Genomic DNA, 14,562 nt, shown 5'->3' on the forward strand with positions numbered 1-14,562 from the left:
TTTAACTTTTATTAAATGTTTTATTACTTTTTCTTAACATTTATTTTTGAGAGAGAGAGAGGAGAGTGGGGAGGGGGGTGTAAGGAGAGAGGGAGACACAGAATCTGAAGCAGGCTCAAGGCTATGAGCTGTCAGGACACAGCCCGATACAGGGCTTGAACTCACACAAGTTGTGAAACCATGAAATCAGACACCTAACCGACTGAGCCACCCAGGCACCCCTAAATTTTTTTTTTAATTTTTATTATATTTTTTGAAAGAGAACTCGCAAGCAGAGGAGGGGCAGAGAGCAAAGGAGACAGAGGATCCAAAGTGGGTTCTGCTCTGACAGCAGAGAGCTCGAACTCATGATCAGTGAGATCATGATCTGAGCCCAAGTCAGACACTTAACTGACTGAGCCACCCAGAAACCCCTGCATATTTTTAAAAATTTTTATTTTTTTAAATTTATATCCAAGTTAGTTAGCATATGGTGCAACGATGATTTCAGGAGTGGATTCCTTAATGCCCCTTACCCATTTAGCCCATCCTGCCTCCACAACCCCTCCGGTAACCCTCTGTTCTCCATATTTAAGAATCTCTTATGTTTTTGTCCCCTCCCTGTTTTTATATTATTTTTGTTTCCCTTACCTGATGTTCATCTGTTTTGTATCTTAAAGTCCTCATATGAGTGAAGTCATATGATATTTGTCTTTCTCTGACTGACTGATTTCGCTTAGCATAATACCCTCTAGTTCTTTTTTTTTTTTTTTTTTTGACGTTTTATTTTTTTTTTTATTTTTTTTTTTTTCTGAAATTTATTGACAAATTGGTTTCCATACAACACCCAGTGCTCATCCCAAAAGGTGCCCTCCTCAATACCCATCACCCACCCTCTCCTCCCTCCCACCCCCCATCAACCCTCAGTTTGTTCTCAGTTTTTAACAGTCTCTTATGCTTTGGCTCTCTCCCATTCTAACCTCTTTTTTTTTTTTTTTCCTTCCCCTCCCCCATGGGTTCCTGTTAAGTTTCTCAGGATCCACATAAGAGTGAGACCATATGGTATCTGTCTTTCTCTGTATGGCTTATTTCACTTAGCATCACACTCTCCAGTTCCATCCATGTTGCTACAAAAGGCCATATTTCATTTTTTCTCATTGCCATGTAATATTCCATTGTGTATATAAACCACAATTTCTTTATCCATTCATCAGTTGATGGACATTTAGGCTCTTTCCATAATTTGGCTATTGTTGAGAGTGCTGCTATGAACATTGGGGTACAAGTGGCCCTATGCATCAGTGCTCCTGTATCCCTTGGATAAATTCCTAGCAGTGCTATTGCTGGGTCATAGGGTAGGTCTATTTTTAATTTTCTGAGGAACCTCCACACTGCTTTCCAGAGCGGCTGCACCAATTTGCATTCCCACCAACAGTGCAAGAGGGTTCCCGTTTCTCCACATCCTCTCCAGCATCTATAGTCTCCTGATTTGTTCATTTTGGCCACTCTGACTGGCGTGAGGTGATACCTGAGTGTGGTTTTGATTTGTATTTCCCTGATAAGGAGCGACGCTGAACATCTTTTCAGGTGTCTGTTGGCCATCCGGATGTCTTCTTTAGAGAAGTGTCTATTCATGTTTTCTGCCCATTTCTTCACTGGGTTATTTGTTTTTCGGGTGTGGAGTTTGGTGAGCTCTTTATAGATTTTGGATACTAGCCCTTTGTCTGATATGTCATTTGCAAATATCTTTTCCCATTCCGTTGGTTGCCTTTTAGTTTTGTTGGTTGTTTCCTTGGCTGTGCAGAAGCTTTTTATCTTCATAAGGTCCCAGTAATTCACTTTTGCTTTTAATTCCCTTGCCTTTGGGGATGTGTCGAGTAAGAGATTGCTACGGCTGAGGTCACAGAGGTCTTTTCCTGCTTTCTCCTCTAAGGTTTTGATGGTTTCCTGTCTCACATTTAGGTCCTTTATCCATTTTGAGTTTATTTTTGTGAATGGTGTGAGAAAGTGGTCTAGTTTCAACCTTCCGCATGTTGCTGTCCAGTTCTCCCAGCACCATTTGTTAAAGAGGCTGTCTTTTTTCCATTGGATGTTCTTTCCTGCTTTGTCAAAGATGAGTTGGCCATACGTTTGTGGGTCTAGTTCTGGGGTTTCTATTCTATTCCATTGGTCTATGTGTCTGTTTTGGTGCCAATACCATGCTGTCTTGATGATGACAGCTTTGTAGTAGAGGCTAAAGTCTGGGATTGTGATGCCTCCTGCTTTGGTCTTCTTCTTCAAAATTCCTTTGGCTATTCGGGGCCTTTTGTGGTTCCATATGAATTTTAGGATTGCTTGTTCTAGTTTCGAGAAGAATGCTGGTGCAATTTTGATTGGGATTGCATTGAATGTGTAGATAGCTTTGGGTAGTATTGACATTTTGACAATATTTATTTTTCCAATCCATGAGCAGGGAATGTCTTTCCATTTCTTTAAATCTTCTTCAATTTCCTTCAGAAGCTTTCTACAGTTTTCAGCATACAGATCCTTTACATCTTTGGTTAGATTTATTCCTAGGTATTTTATGCTTCTTGGTGCAATTGTGAATGGGATCAGTTTCTTTATTTGTCTTTCTGTTGCTTCATTGTTAGTGTATAAGAATGCAACTGATTTCTGTACATTGATTTTGTAGCCTGCAACTTTGCTGAATTCCTGTATCAGTTCTAGCAGACTTTTGGTGGAGTCTATCGGATTTTCCATGTATAATATCATGTCATCTGCAAAAAGCGAAAGCTTGACTTCATCTTTGCCAATTTTGATGCCTTTGATTTCCTTTTGTTGTCTGATTGCTGATGCTAGAACTTCCAGCACTATGTTAAACAGCAGCGGTGAGAGTGGGCATCCTTGTCGTGTTCCTGATCTCAGGGAAAAAGTTTTCAGTTTTTCCCCGTTGAGGATGATGTTAGCTGTAATACCCTCTAGTTCTATCCACATAGTTGCAAATTGCAGGATTCCATTCTTTTTGATTGCCAAGTAATACTCTATTGTGTGTGTGTGTACACCACATCTTCTTTATCCATTCATCCATTGATGGACATTTGGGCTCTTGCCATACTTTAGCTCTTGTTGATAATGCTGCTATAAACATTGGGGTGCATGTGCCCCTTTGAAACAGCATACCCGTATGCCTTGGATAAATACCTAGTAGTGCAATTGCTGAGTTGTAGGGTAGTTCTATTTTTAATTTTTTGAGGAACCTTCATACTGTTTTCCAGAGTGGCTGCACTAGTTTGCATTCCCACCAGCAGTGCAAAAGAGACCCTCTTTCTCCGCATCCTCGTCAACATCTGTTGTTGCCTGAGTTGTTAATGTTAGACATTCTGACAGGTGTGAGGTGGTATCTCATTGTGGTTTTGATTTGTATTTCCCTGATGATGAGTGATGAGCATTTTTTCCTGTGTCAGTTGGCCATCTGGATGTCTTCTTTAGAGAAGTGTCTATTCATGTCTTTTGCCCATTTCTTCACTGGATGATTTGTTTTTTGGGTGTTGAGTTTGATAAGTTCTTTTTAGATTTTGGATACTAACCGTTTATCTGATATGTCGTTTGCAAATATCTTCTCCCATTCTGTCGGTTTCCTTTTAGTTTTGCTGATTGTTTCCTTTGCTGTTTAGAAGCCTTTTATTTTGATGAGGTCCCAAAAGTTCATTTTTCTTTTGTGTCCTTTGCCTCTGGAGATGTGTTGAGTAAGAAGTTGCTGCAGCCAAGGGCAAAGACGTTTTTGCCTGCTTTCTCCTCAAGGATTTTGATGGCTTCCTGTCTTAGGTTTAGGTCTTTCATCCATTTTGATTTTATTTTTGTGTATGGTGTAAGAAAGTGGTCCAGGTTCATTTTTCTACATGTCGCTATCCAGTTTTCCCAGCACCAACTGCTGAAGAGACTGTCTTTATTCCATTGGATATTCTTTCCTGCTTTGTCAAAGATTAGTTGGCTATACGTTTGTGGGTCTGTTTCTGGGTTCTCTATTCTGTTCCATTGATCTGAGTGTCTGTTTTTGTGCCAGTACCATACTGTCTTGATGATTACAGCTTTGTAATACAGTTTGAAGTCCAGGATTGTGATGCCTCCTGCTTTGGTTTTCTTTTTCAAGAGCTTTGACTATTCAGGGTTTTTCTGGTTCCATGCAAATTTTAGGATTGTTTGTTCTAGTTCTGTGAAGAATGCTGGTGTTATTTTGAAAGGTATTGCATTGAATGTGTAGATTGCTTTGGGTAGTATTGACATTTTAACAATATTTGTTCTTCCTATCCAGGAGCATGGAATCTTTTTCCATTTTTTTGTGTCTTCTTCAATTTCTTTCATAAGCTTTCTATAGTTTTCAGTGTATAGATTTTTTACCTCTTTAGATATATTCCTAGGTATTTTATGGTTTTGGTGCAATTGTAAATGGGATCAATTCTTTGATTTCTCTGTCACTTCATTATTGGTATATAGGAATGCAACCGATTTCTGTGCATTGATTTTATATCCTGCCACTTTGCCGAATTCATGGATCAGTTCTAGCAGTTTTTTGGTAGAATGTTTTGAATTTTCCGTATAGAGTATCATGTCATCTGCAAAGAGTGGAAGTTTGACCTCCTCCTGCCTGATTTGGATACTTTTTATTTCTTTGTGTTGTCTGATTGCTGAGGCTAAGACTTCCGATACTATGTTGAATAACAGTGGCAAGAGTGGACATCCCTGTTTTGTTCCTGACCTTAGGAGGAAAGCTCTCAGTTTTTCTGCATATTTTATTTTCTAAGTGTGCTCTGAAGTTTATTTTTTATTTTATTTTACTTTAAAGTTTATTTATTTATTTTGAGAAAGAGAAAGAGTGTGAGTAGGGGAGGGGCAGAGAGAGAGGGAGAAAAAGAATCCCAAGCAAGCTCCATGCTGTCAGCTCAGAGCCTGTCTTGGGGCTCTAGTTCACAACCATGAGGTCATGACCTGAGCTGATGTCAAGAGTCAGACGCCCCTGTGCTCTGAAGTTTAAAAGTGTTTTTATCTTTCCTGACTCCTAGTTCTAGCTCTTCTTTCCCCCTGATACAGAATGTCGGTTTCTCCTTTTCATTTTATCCTTTGAGATCTACCTCTCTCATGAAGCCTTTACTTACTAAAACCCCTTCGACTTGTAATTTTGTATTCATTTTATAATTTTTCTCCTCTGTGGACTTCTGTAACACTTTTGCTTTGAACTACAGTTTAGCACTTAGTTATGTAGTCTTGTATTATTTCTCTAATTTTTTCATGTTTTCCGTAGAGTTTGTAAGCAAGTTGAGGACCCAAACTCAGGGTCTGTTCTTTCAGTTCATTGTCAGTGACTTTTCTTCCAATACTCTTACCCTGGCTTTGTCTTTGTGTGAAACCATTCCTCCCTCAAATCACTACCTGTACTTCTCACTCCCTGACCACAGCTTCCCAAATTTTCTGTGTCACTTACTCAAGTACCCCCACTTTACTTGTCCTCTGACCTCATTGGAATTTCCAGTTCGTTGACTTTTCACTCTCTAGCCTCCTCCTGTCTTTACTCCCTCCCACTCCTTTCCCTTCTCAGCATAGATTCTGTGACTCATCATTTCAATCACTTTTTTTTGTATGTGCCCTGAACTCTTGCTCCTCTCTGTGGTAGCACTTGGTCTGACAAAATCTTTTTTTTTTTTTTTTTCTTTTTCACTCTGCCTTCTCTGTCCCTGCCCCCAAGCAACCAGGCACTTGTGAGAAAACCACAAAGGAAAATTGATACCACTGTTGAGTTCACATTTGCTGCCTTCAACTGGTCTCTCAGTATTGTCTGGAAATTTTACAATGATTTTTCATGAGCCCATTTTTTATAACAGTGTTTTTAAACCTCCATTTTCCCCAAACCTCTGCTCATCTCTTTATCCCCAAGTCTTCTTAGGTAACTTTGTCTCCTACTCTATAGTGGAAGTAGAATCCATCTAATGAGAACTCCCTCAGTTTCTCACATTAAGTTACAAACCTACTTTCCTGTGCCCATCTCCTCATCTTCCCTCCTATTAAAACAGATTCCCCTCCTTCCATGAAGGCCTCTGTGCTCTGTGCTCCAGATCCCATTTTTTTTCCTTCTTTCTCAGGGACCATTTTCCATTTGCTTTCTTTTTTATTTCTCCAACCTCTTTTTTTTTTTTTTTAGTTTCATTTTTGAGAGAGAGAACATGAGGAGGGGAAAAGAGAGAGGGTGAGGGGGGAGAGAGAGAGAGAATCTCAAGCAGGCTCCACACTGCTAGCACAGAGCCCGATGTGGGGCTCTAACCCACGAACCATTAGACCATGACCTGAGCTGAAATCAAGAGCCGGACACTTAACCAACTGAACCACCCAGGTGCCCCTCCAAACTCTTTTAAGCATTAGATGCATATCTAATTAGTCACCAGATCCTAATCATTCTACCTCCTAAGTGTTTCTTGAATCTGTCTACTACTCTAAACTCCTCTGTTATCATTCTCACCCATGTCACTGTCATCACTTACCTGAACTAAGATAAGGTAATGGTTTGTAATTGGTCTCCCCATGTCTCCTCTTACCCCATCAACTTCATGCCCTGTAAAGTAGCCAGAGTGATGTGTTAAAATGCATATCTTCTCAGAGAAACAGCCAGATATTAACACCTGGGGACAAGGTATCCACCTTTCATTTGGGGGGATGGGAAACTGCCTTCTCCATGCATTATCTTTTCTCCCTGTCCCCTGCCTTTTCTAGCTTTTTAAAAATCAATCCTTGATGTTAACATATTATCTTCAAATTGTTGAAAGGGTTAATAGCAGTGTAAGTGCTCAAGGTTTAAGTGCCACTCTTTCTCCCCCAGCTACTCTTCTATATCTGATCATACTGCTTTTCTTATTTAAAACCCTTACTTAGCTTCCCTACCCCACAAGATAAAACTAAAAATCCTTAGTAGCCCATAGAGTCTTGCACCATCTGTCTCCTGCCAACCTCTCCAGTCTCATCTCAGGCTACCTTGCTTCTCATTCACTATGCTTTAGCTACCTTTGCCTTTTTTTTGTTTCTCAAAACAAAAAGAAAAACCCTCTTTCTGCAAATACTCTTCCACCTACACCTGCACTTACATTTTGTCTTTCTAGTTGGTATGCATTCCCCTGATCTCAGCCTAAATCTTACTTTGTGGTGACAGTATTGTGAACGGTTAAAAGCCTGGGCTTTATGGTCACATTGACCTGGTTACAGCTCCACTGTTTCTCTTGGCCTTTGTTTCCATATCTATAAAATGGGGGTATGTTTACCTCATAGGGCTTTTGAAAGGCTTAGTTTATATAAAGTTTTATGGGCACTTGGGTGACTCAGTCAGTTAAATGTCTTCACGGCTTCTGGCCTCAAGCCCCATGTTGGGCTCTGTGCTGACAGCTCAGAGCCTGGAGCCTGCTTCAGATTCTGTGTCTCCTTCTCCCTCTGCCCCTCCCCGCTCGCGCTCTGTCTCTCTCTCTTTCTCTCTCTCTCTCAAAAATAAATAAACAAAATATTTTAAAGTTTTAATCACAACATCTGCATTATCATAGATAGTAAGTGTTCTTATTTCTTTATAAAGCTAACTGCCTATAAATGTCCAGTTCTTTTTTCTTGATTGAGATATAATCGGCACGCAACATTGTATTAGTTTCAGGTGTACAACATAATGATTCAATATATGTATATGTTGTGAAGTGAGCACCACAATAAATCTAGTTAACTTCCATTACCACACATGGTTACAAATGGGTCAACTTCTTAGGGCTGACTTTATCATTCTGCTATAAACAATGGAGAGAAGGAGTCCTGTTCAAAAAACCTGTCTATACTGTTCCTTCTATGTGACACCCCCTTCCCCTCAATATTTAACAGTAGTAACACAGATTTGGATTCAATCATCATTGTTGACCATGGCTATCATTTTAAAATGTAGGCAACACCCAGGACACCTACTATGTGAAAGAACTCAAGAAGACATGCCTGTTGAAGGCCCTAAGGGGATAGATGAGGATGATCCTGTTAATTCTGACTACAACATGAAACTGACCAAGTTTTCCTTTCAAGTTGATAGGTACAGAAACTTCCCTCTTGGGTTTACTTTATTCCTTTTTTTTTTTTTTTTTTTTTTTTTTTTTGTCATACTCTACCTTTTTACTAAAGGGCTTTACAGAAGTAAACACTTTTTTTTTTAATGCATCTTCTTCATGATAGAGTGTTTTATGTAGTGCCTTTCACTGTAACAGGTGTGAGTTCTACCCTGTCTTCCAGGTCTTGGAAAGCCCAGCTATCATCATTGAATGAAACAATAAAGAGTTCCAACCTGGAGGTTTCCTATTGTGCTCCGTGGTTCCAGAATATTTTGCATTTGGAGTCTCCTGAATCTGGTAACCCCAGTACCAGTATGCCAGGCTGGGCCTTCATTCCACCAGACATAATGCACAACCAGTATAATTTTCCACAGAAAGATCATGCCAAGACCAGGGATCCAGGAAGATCGTGGAAAACAATGCACATTCATGAACAAGAGGAACCTATTGAGCTTAAATGTATGTCTGTGACAGGATTCAGTGCACTGTTTACTTGGGCAGTGGAAAGGACGGGCTGCACCATTGTCCTTTGGGATTTGGAGACCCAGGGCCTGCAGTGCTTTTCCCTTGGCCAAAAGTGTATTCCTATAGACAGTTGTGGAGACCAGCAACTCTGCCTTGTTTTGACAGGTGAGAATAACTCGTGTTAGGTTGAAACCCATTGCTAAGAGGTGTCCTTGCTTTTTTTAAAAAATTTTTTAGGGGCGCCTGGGTGGCGCAGTCGGTTAAGCGTCCGACTTCAGCCAGGTCACGATCTCGTGGTCCGTGAGTTCGAGCCCCCCGTCAGGCTCTGGGCTGATGGCTCAGAGCCTGGAGCCTGTTTCCGATTCTGTGTCTCCCTCTCTCTCTGCCCCTCCCCCGTTCATGTTCTGTCTCTCTCTGTCCCCAAAATAAATAAACGTTGAAAAAAAATTTTTTTTAATGTTTATTTGTTTTTGAGAGAGAGCGAGTGAGCATGAGCAGGGGAGGGGCAGAGAGAGAGGGAAACACAGAATCTGAAGCAGGCTCCAGGCTCTGAGCTGTCAGTAGAGTCCGATGTGGGGCTTGAACCCATGAACTACGAGATTATGACCTGAGCCGAAGTTGGACGCTCAACCGACTGAGCCACCCAGGCGCCATGAGAGGTGTGCTTTCTTAACATATTTTACTTCTGCTCAGGTGATGTTAGTGCCTACACTGTCCTCTAAGTGGTAGTCTTTCATGGGGAAACTTGGTGTTACTCTTGGTTGTAACTCTTGGTTGTACTCTTGGTGGTACTCTTGGTTGTCTCATCTATTTGATTTTTAATTAAGGTTATTTTTGCTCAGCTCAATGCTCTGACGCTAAAGTCAGAGAAGCGTCAGAGTAGTAAAGGTTGGTTTTATCCCAGGAAGTCTCCTCTTGACTTGTCTGTGCAAGCAACAGTAGTAAGCTGGCTGCTTCTGGGCCATATATATGTGCACCGCAGATTCAGTCTATTGGGCTTGCACTATCTAGGCTTTTAAAGAAGATTGTATTATAAACATATAAAGTTAGAGGATTTCTAGCTGTTATTGAAAAATTATTAGATCTGGCAACACTAGCCCTGCATTCCTCCGTAGTAATTTATGGGTTGAGGCTGAATTTTGGTTCTCTTAGATGGGCTGTTTTCTTGTTAGTTTTTTCTTGTACTTGTCTCACTACCCGTTTGGTATTTCTCAGTCAGCAGTTATGCCATAACCTCCTACAAAGCTATTGAGTTATGCAATTGAACTATGTGTGGTTTTTTTTTTTTAATACCCCAGATTTGGAAATCCTATATTTCTGTGTGTCAAGAGTGTGCTATTGGTTTTACCTTAGTGAATCGGATATATGACATCTCTGTAAATAGTTAAAAATTCCAGGCATTTATTGTGTGGATAATGTAAAGGAGAAAAGTGAGATTTAGTATTATTTCATAGGATGTGTTGTTCTTACGAGAATTTGCCCTGTGGTCCATTGTTGAAAAAATAAAACTCTTTTTTAAAAACATTAAAAAATCATGTTGGATTAATCATGGTCATAGTAGTACCTGGTGCCAAATACATATATTTGTAATTATAGCACTGAAGTATTGCATAATTAGAGGTAATATATAATAAGGTAATAAATACCTTAATTAGGTAATAAGGTAATTATATATAATTACCTTATATATAATAAGGTAATAAATACCTTAATTTATTTAAGGTAACTTTTATTTTTCCTGCAGAAAACGGACTGTCTCTGATTTTGTTTGGATTGACTCAGGAGGAATTTTTAAATAGACTAATGATCCATGGAAGTGCCAGTACTGTGGACTCTCTTTGCCATCTCAATGGTTGGGGGAGATGCTCAATCCCCATCCATGCACTGGAGGTAACAATGTTAAATGTCTACATGACTTTGCTTGTTATTTTCTGTCATAGACTCTTACTTGACTGAAGATTTGGGAGAATTCATTTAACCTAGCAGCAAAAAGAGCTATAGTCTTTACCCAACCATTTGCTTAGTTCTGGTTATTTCAGTACACTAATTCTGCTTAGGAATTCTGCTTACCCTTTTTGGTCTTAAAAGATAAAAAATTATCTAAAAACTAAAGTTAATAAAGTTAGTTTTATTAGATAAAAACTAAAAAAAAGTTGCAAAAAATGGAGGCAACAATAAGATGGTAAGACTAAATGAAGTAAAAGCAAGCTATGGAAATCACAAACAAAAGTGACCTTTTATTTCTACCTTATGGTCCCTACTCTTCTAATCAAACTATGGAAGCAACATAACCTGAAAAATTTATATAGCATTTTGTAGTTCACACTTTTTTATATGCATTATCTAGTTTTGTCTTAAAATAACATGAGATGATTTGGATAGTCTTTTTTTTTTTTTGTAAGTTTATTATTTATTTTGAGAGAGAGAGAGAGAGAGAGAGAGAGACACCAGAGGAGGAGGGGAGAGAATCCTAAGCAGGCTCTGCGCTGTAAGCATGGAGCCCAATGTGGGACTTGAACTCACGAACTGAGAGATCATGACCTGAACCGAAATCAGAGTCTGGGACTAAACTGAGCCACCCAGGTGCCCCTGGATAGTTTTTATTCATTTCATTTTACAGATGAAAAACCTTAGGCTCAGAATGGTTGAGTGAGTGGCCCATAGCAATACTAACAAGAACTGGAGCTAGAATCAAAGTCAAGGTACTTTTCTGTAGATCACACAGACCCCAAAAGTTAATAATGTTGTATGTGAGTTTGTATTTTTAATGACAGCTTTATTAAAGTATAACACACATACCATAAAATTCACCCATCTAAGGAGTACAGTCCACTGATTTTTAGTGTATTCAGGGTTGTACAACTATCACTGTTATGTAATTCCAAACATTTTCATTACTTCAAAAAGAAACTCTGTATCCATTAGCAGTCATTTACCAGTTCTCATGGCTGCTAAGTCCCAAACACTGATACGCCTTCTGTCTCTGGATTTGCCTATTCTGGACATTTCCTATACATGGAAATATAAAATATGTAGCCTTTTATGACTGGCTTCTTTCACATAGCATATTTTCAAGGGTTATCAATGTTGTAGCATATATCTACTTCTTTTTTTGTATGGCTGAATAATATCCCATTATATGGAAGTACCACATTTTGTTTATCCATTCATCAGTTGATGGACATTGGGTTGTTTCCACTTTTTAGCTATTGTAAGTAATCCTGTGAACAGTGGTGTACAAGTTGTGTGTCATGTGTTTTCATTTCTCTTGGATATACACCTAGCAGTGGAATTACTGGGTCATTTAACTTTTTGAACTGCAAAATTGTTTTTCACAGCAGTTGCACTATTTTACATTCCCACCAGCAGTGTGTGACGAGGGTTCCAAGAGCTCCACATCCTCACCAACACTTGTTATTGTCCACCTTTTATTATAACCATCCTAGTAGTTGTAAAGTCAAAATTAAGTCATTGTGTTGTTTTTTGTTTTTTTTTTTTTAAGTAATCTCTTTGCTCACTGTGGGGCTTGAATCCATGACCCCAAAATTGAGAGTCACATGCTCTACCTACTGAGCCAGCCAGGGACCCCTCGTTGTGGTTTTGATTTGCATTTTCCCAATGAGTAATGATGTTGAACATGTTTTAATTTGCTCATTGTCCATTTGTATATGTCTTTGGAGAAATGTCTATTTAAAGCTTTGTCCATTTAAAAATTTTTTTCTGTCGTTGAGTTCTAAAATTTCTTTATATTTTCTGGGTACTAGAATCTGATGACTTTCAAATATTTTCTCCCATTCTGTGGGTTTTCTTTTTACCTTCTCGATGATGTCCTTTGAAATACAAAGGTTTTTAATTTTGATAGTCAATTTACTTTTTTTAATCTCTAGTGCTTTTGGTTCATATCTAAGAAATCATTGCCTAAACTGAGGCAATGGGGTTTTATAAGAGTTTTATCGTTTTAGCTCTTACATTTAGGTCTGTGATGCATTGTGATTAATTTTTGTATTAACAAGGGATTCAGTTTCATTCTTTTGTATGTGGATACGCATTTCTTCCAGCACCATTTGTTGAAGAACTTATTTTTATACACTACAAAATATCATGGAGAATTGAGTAATAGTGAAAAAAAGAAAATTTGTCACCTATAAATCCATTATCCAGAAGTAATCATACTTATTTCCTTGTGGTTATTTTTCTTAAATATTAATGTTAATAATGTGTAATTTCATTAACATTCTTATCAACCCTGAAGGTAAATACTGTTATTAATCCCATTTTATTCATGAGGGAACACAGGTTAGGAAATCTAATTCAGATATACGTGAATAGTGTTTTCCAATATTACATGAATGGTGATGGTTAGCCAGGATTTGAACCTAGGCAGCATGACTGCTGAGCCTCTGTCCTCATATAGTGTTCATGCCTATGTGTGACTTTAATTAGGATTGCATGGTATGTAAGAGATCACAACTAACACCACAGAAATACAGACAGTTGTAAGAGAATATTATGAAAGGGGCGCCTGGGTGGCGCAGTCGGTTAAGCGTCTGACTTCAGCCAGGTCACGATCTCGCAGTCGGTGAGTTCGAGCCCGGCGTCAGGCTCTGGGCTGATGGCTCGGAGCCTGGAGCCTGTTTCCGATTGTGTGTCTCCCTCTCTCTCTGCCCCTCCCCCATTCATGCTCTGTCTCTCTCTGTCCCAAAAATAAATAAACGTTGAAAAAAAAAATTAAAAAAAAAAAAAGAATATTATGAAAAATCATATGCCAACAAATTGGGCACTCTGGAAGAAATGGATAAATTCCTAGAAACATATAATAAAGGATTGCATGGTAAATGGAGCATTGTTTTGGCCTTAGTCTCACTCCATATACAAATGAGTAAATATATATGATTTTAGGGATAACAACAACAATAATAAAGCAAATATCTTGTATCCACCATCCCAGCAAGAACTGGATTAACATTCTTGAATGTGTGCCCCTCTCCATCCTATTCTCTTACCTCACTCAGTGTCAGAGTTAACTACCATTCTGAAAATTTTAACCATGCCTTTGCTTTTCTTTATCTTACTCCACATAAATATATCTTCAAATAATGCTATTTAGTTATGGCTATTGTTGAATTTTGCATATAGTGGTGCCATGGTATATATTCTTTTGGGACTGTTTTTTTTTTAAATTTTTTTTTTCAACGTTTATTTATTTTCGGGACAGAGAGAGACAGAGCATGAACGGGGGAGGGGCAGAGAGAGAGGGAGACACAGAATCGGAAACAGGCTCCAGGCTCTGAGCCATCAGCCCAGAGCCTGATGCGGGGCTCGAACTCCTGGACCGCGAGATCGTGACCTGGCTGAAGTCGGCCGCTTAACCGACTGCGCCACGTAGGCGCCCCTTGGGACTGTTTTTTAACACTAAACATAAACATAATATTCTGTGATTCATCCAGTGTTAATTTGTATAACTGTAATTTATTCAATTTCACTCCCATATAGGATCCCATTGTATCAATACATCTTTACTTATCCACCTTTAGGTTTTTTCCAGTTGTTTGCTATTATGGACAAGTCACTATAAGCAGTACACATCCACTGTAGCGCGTGTGCAAGAGTTTCTCCGTGGTGGTAGTAGAAATGCTGGGTCGTGGGACATGTGCATCTTTAACTTTACTAAGTAAACACTCTAGTTTTCCAAAGTTGGTTTATCAGTTTATGTTCTCACCAGCAATGTATGTTAGTTCTCGTTGTATGTCTTTTCCAGCCCTTGGCATTTGTAGATTTTTCAAATTTTGCTAACCTGGTATTACAATGGGTTTTAATTTACATTTCCCTGATGATTCATGTTGATAAATATATGACATTTGGATTTCTTTTGTAAAGTGACTGTTCAAGTCTTTTGTCTATTGTCTCTTGGGGCGTTTGTCTTTTTCTTACTGGTTTGTAGTTTGTATGTTGGATATATTCTACATACTAATCTTTTTTTCTAAGTGGGGTGAATATATTCTAATGTGTGGCTTGACTTTTTATGTTC

General features: G+C 38.9%; 1 protein-coding gene across 1 annotated transcript in view; it reads left to right on the forward strand.

The window, feature by feature from the left end:
* The window catches only part of SPG11 (SPG11 vesicle trafficking associated, spatacsin), an 88,617-nt gene that overhangs the window by 7,690 nt on the left and 66,365 nt on the right, over positions 1–14,562 (forward strand). Inside the window, exons 5-7 of the mRNA XM_047861402.1 lie at positions 7,916–8,053; positions 8,251–8,699; positions 10,279–10,424. Coding sequence (XP_047717358.1) covers positions 7,916–8,053; positions 8,251–8,699; positions 10,279–10,424 — 733 coding nt within the window. The remainder of the gene's footprint in view (positions 1–7,915; positions 8,054–8,250; positions 8,700–10,278; positions 10,425–14,562) is intronic.

The sequence above is a fragment of the Prionailurus viverrinus genome, chromosome B3 (genome assembly GCF_022837055.1).
Source record: "Prionailurus viverrinus isolate Anna chromosome B3, UM_Priviv_1.0, whole genome shotgun sequence".
Taxonomy (NCBI): domain Eukaryota; kingdom Metazoa; phylum Chordata; class Mammalia; order Carnivora; family Felidae; genus Prionailurus; species Prionailurus viverrinus.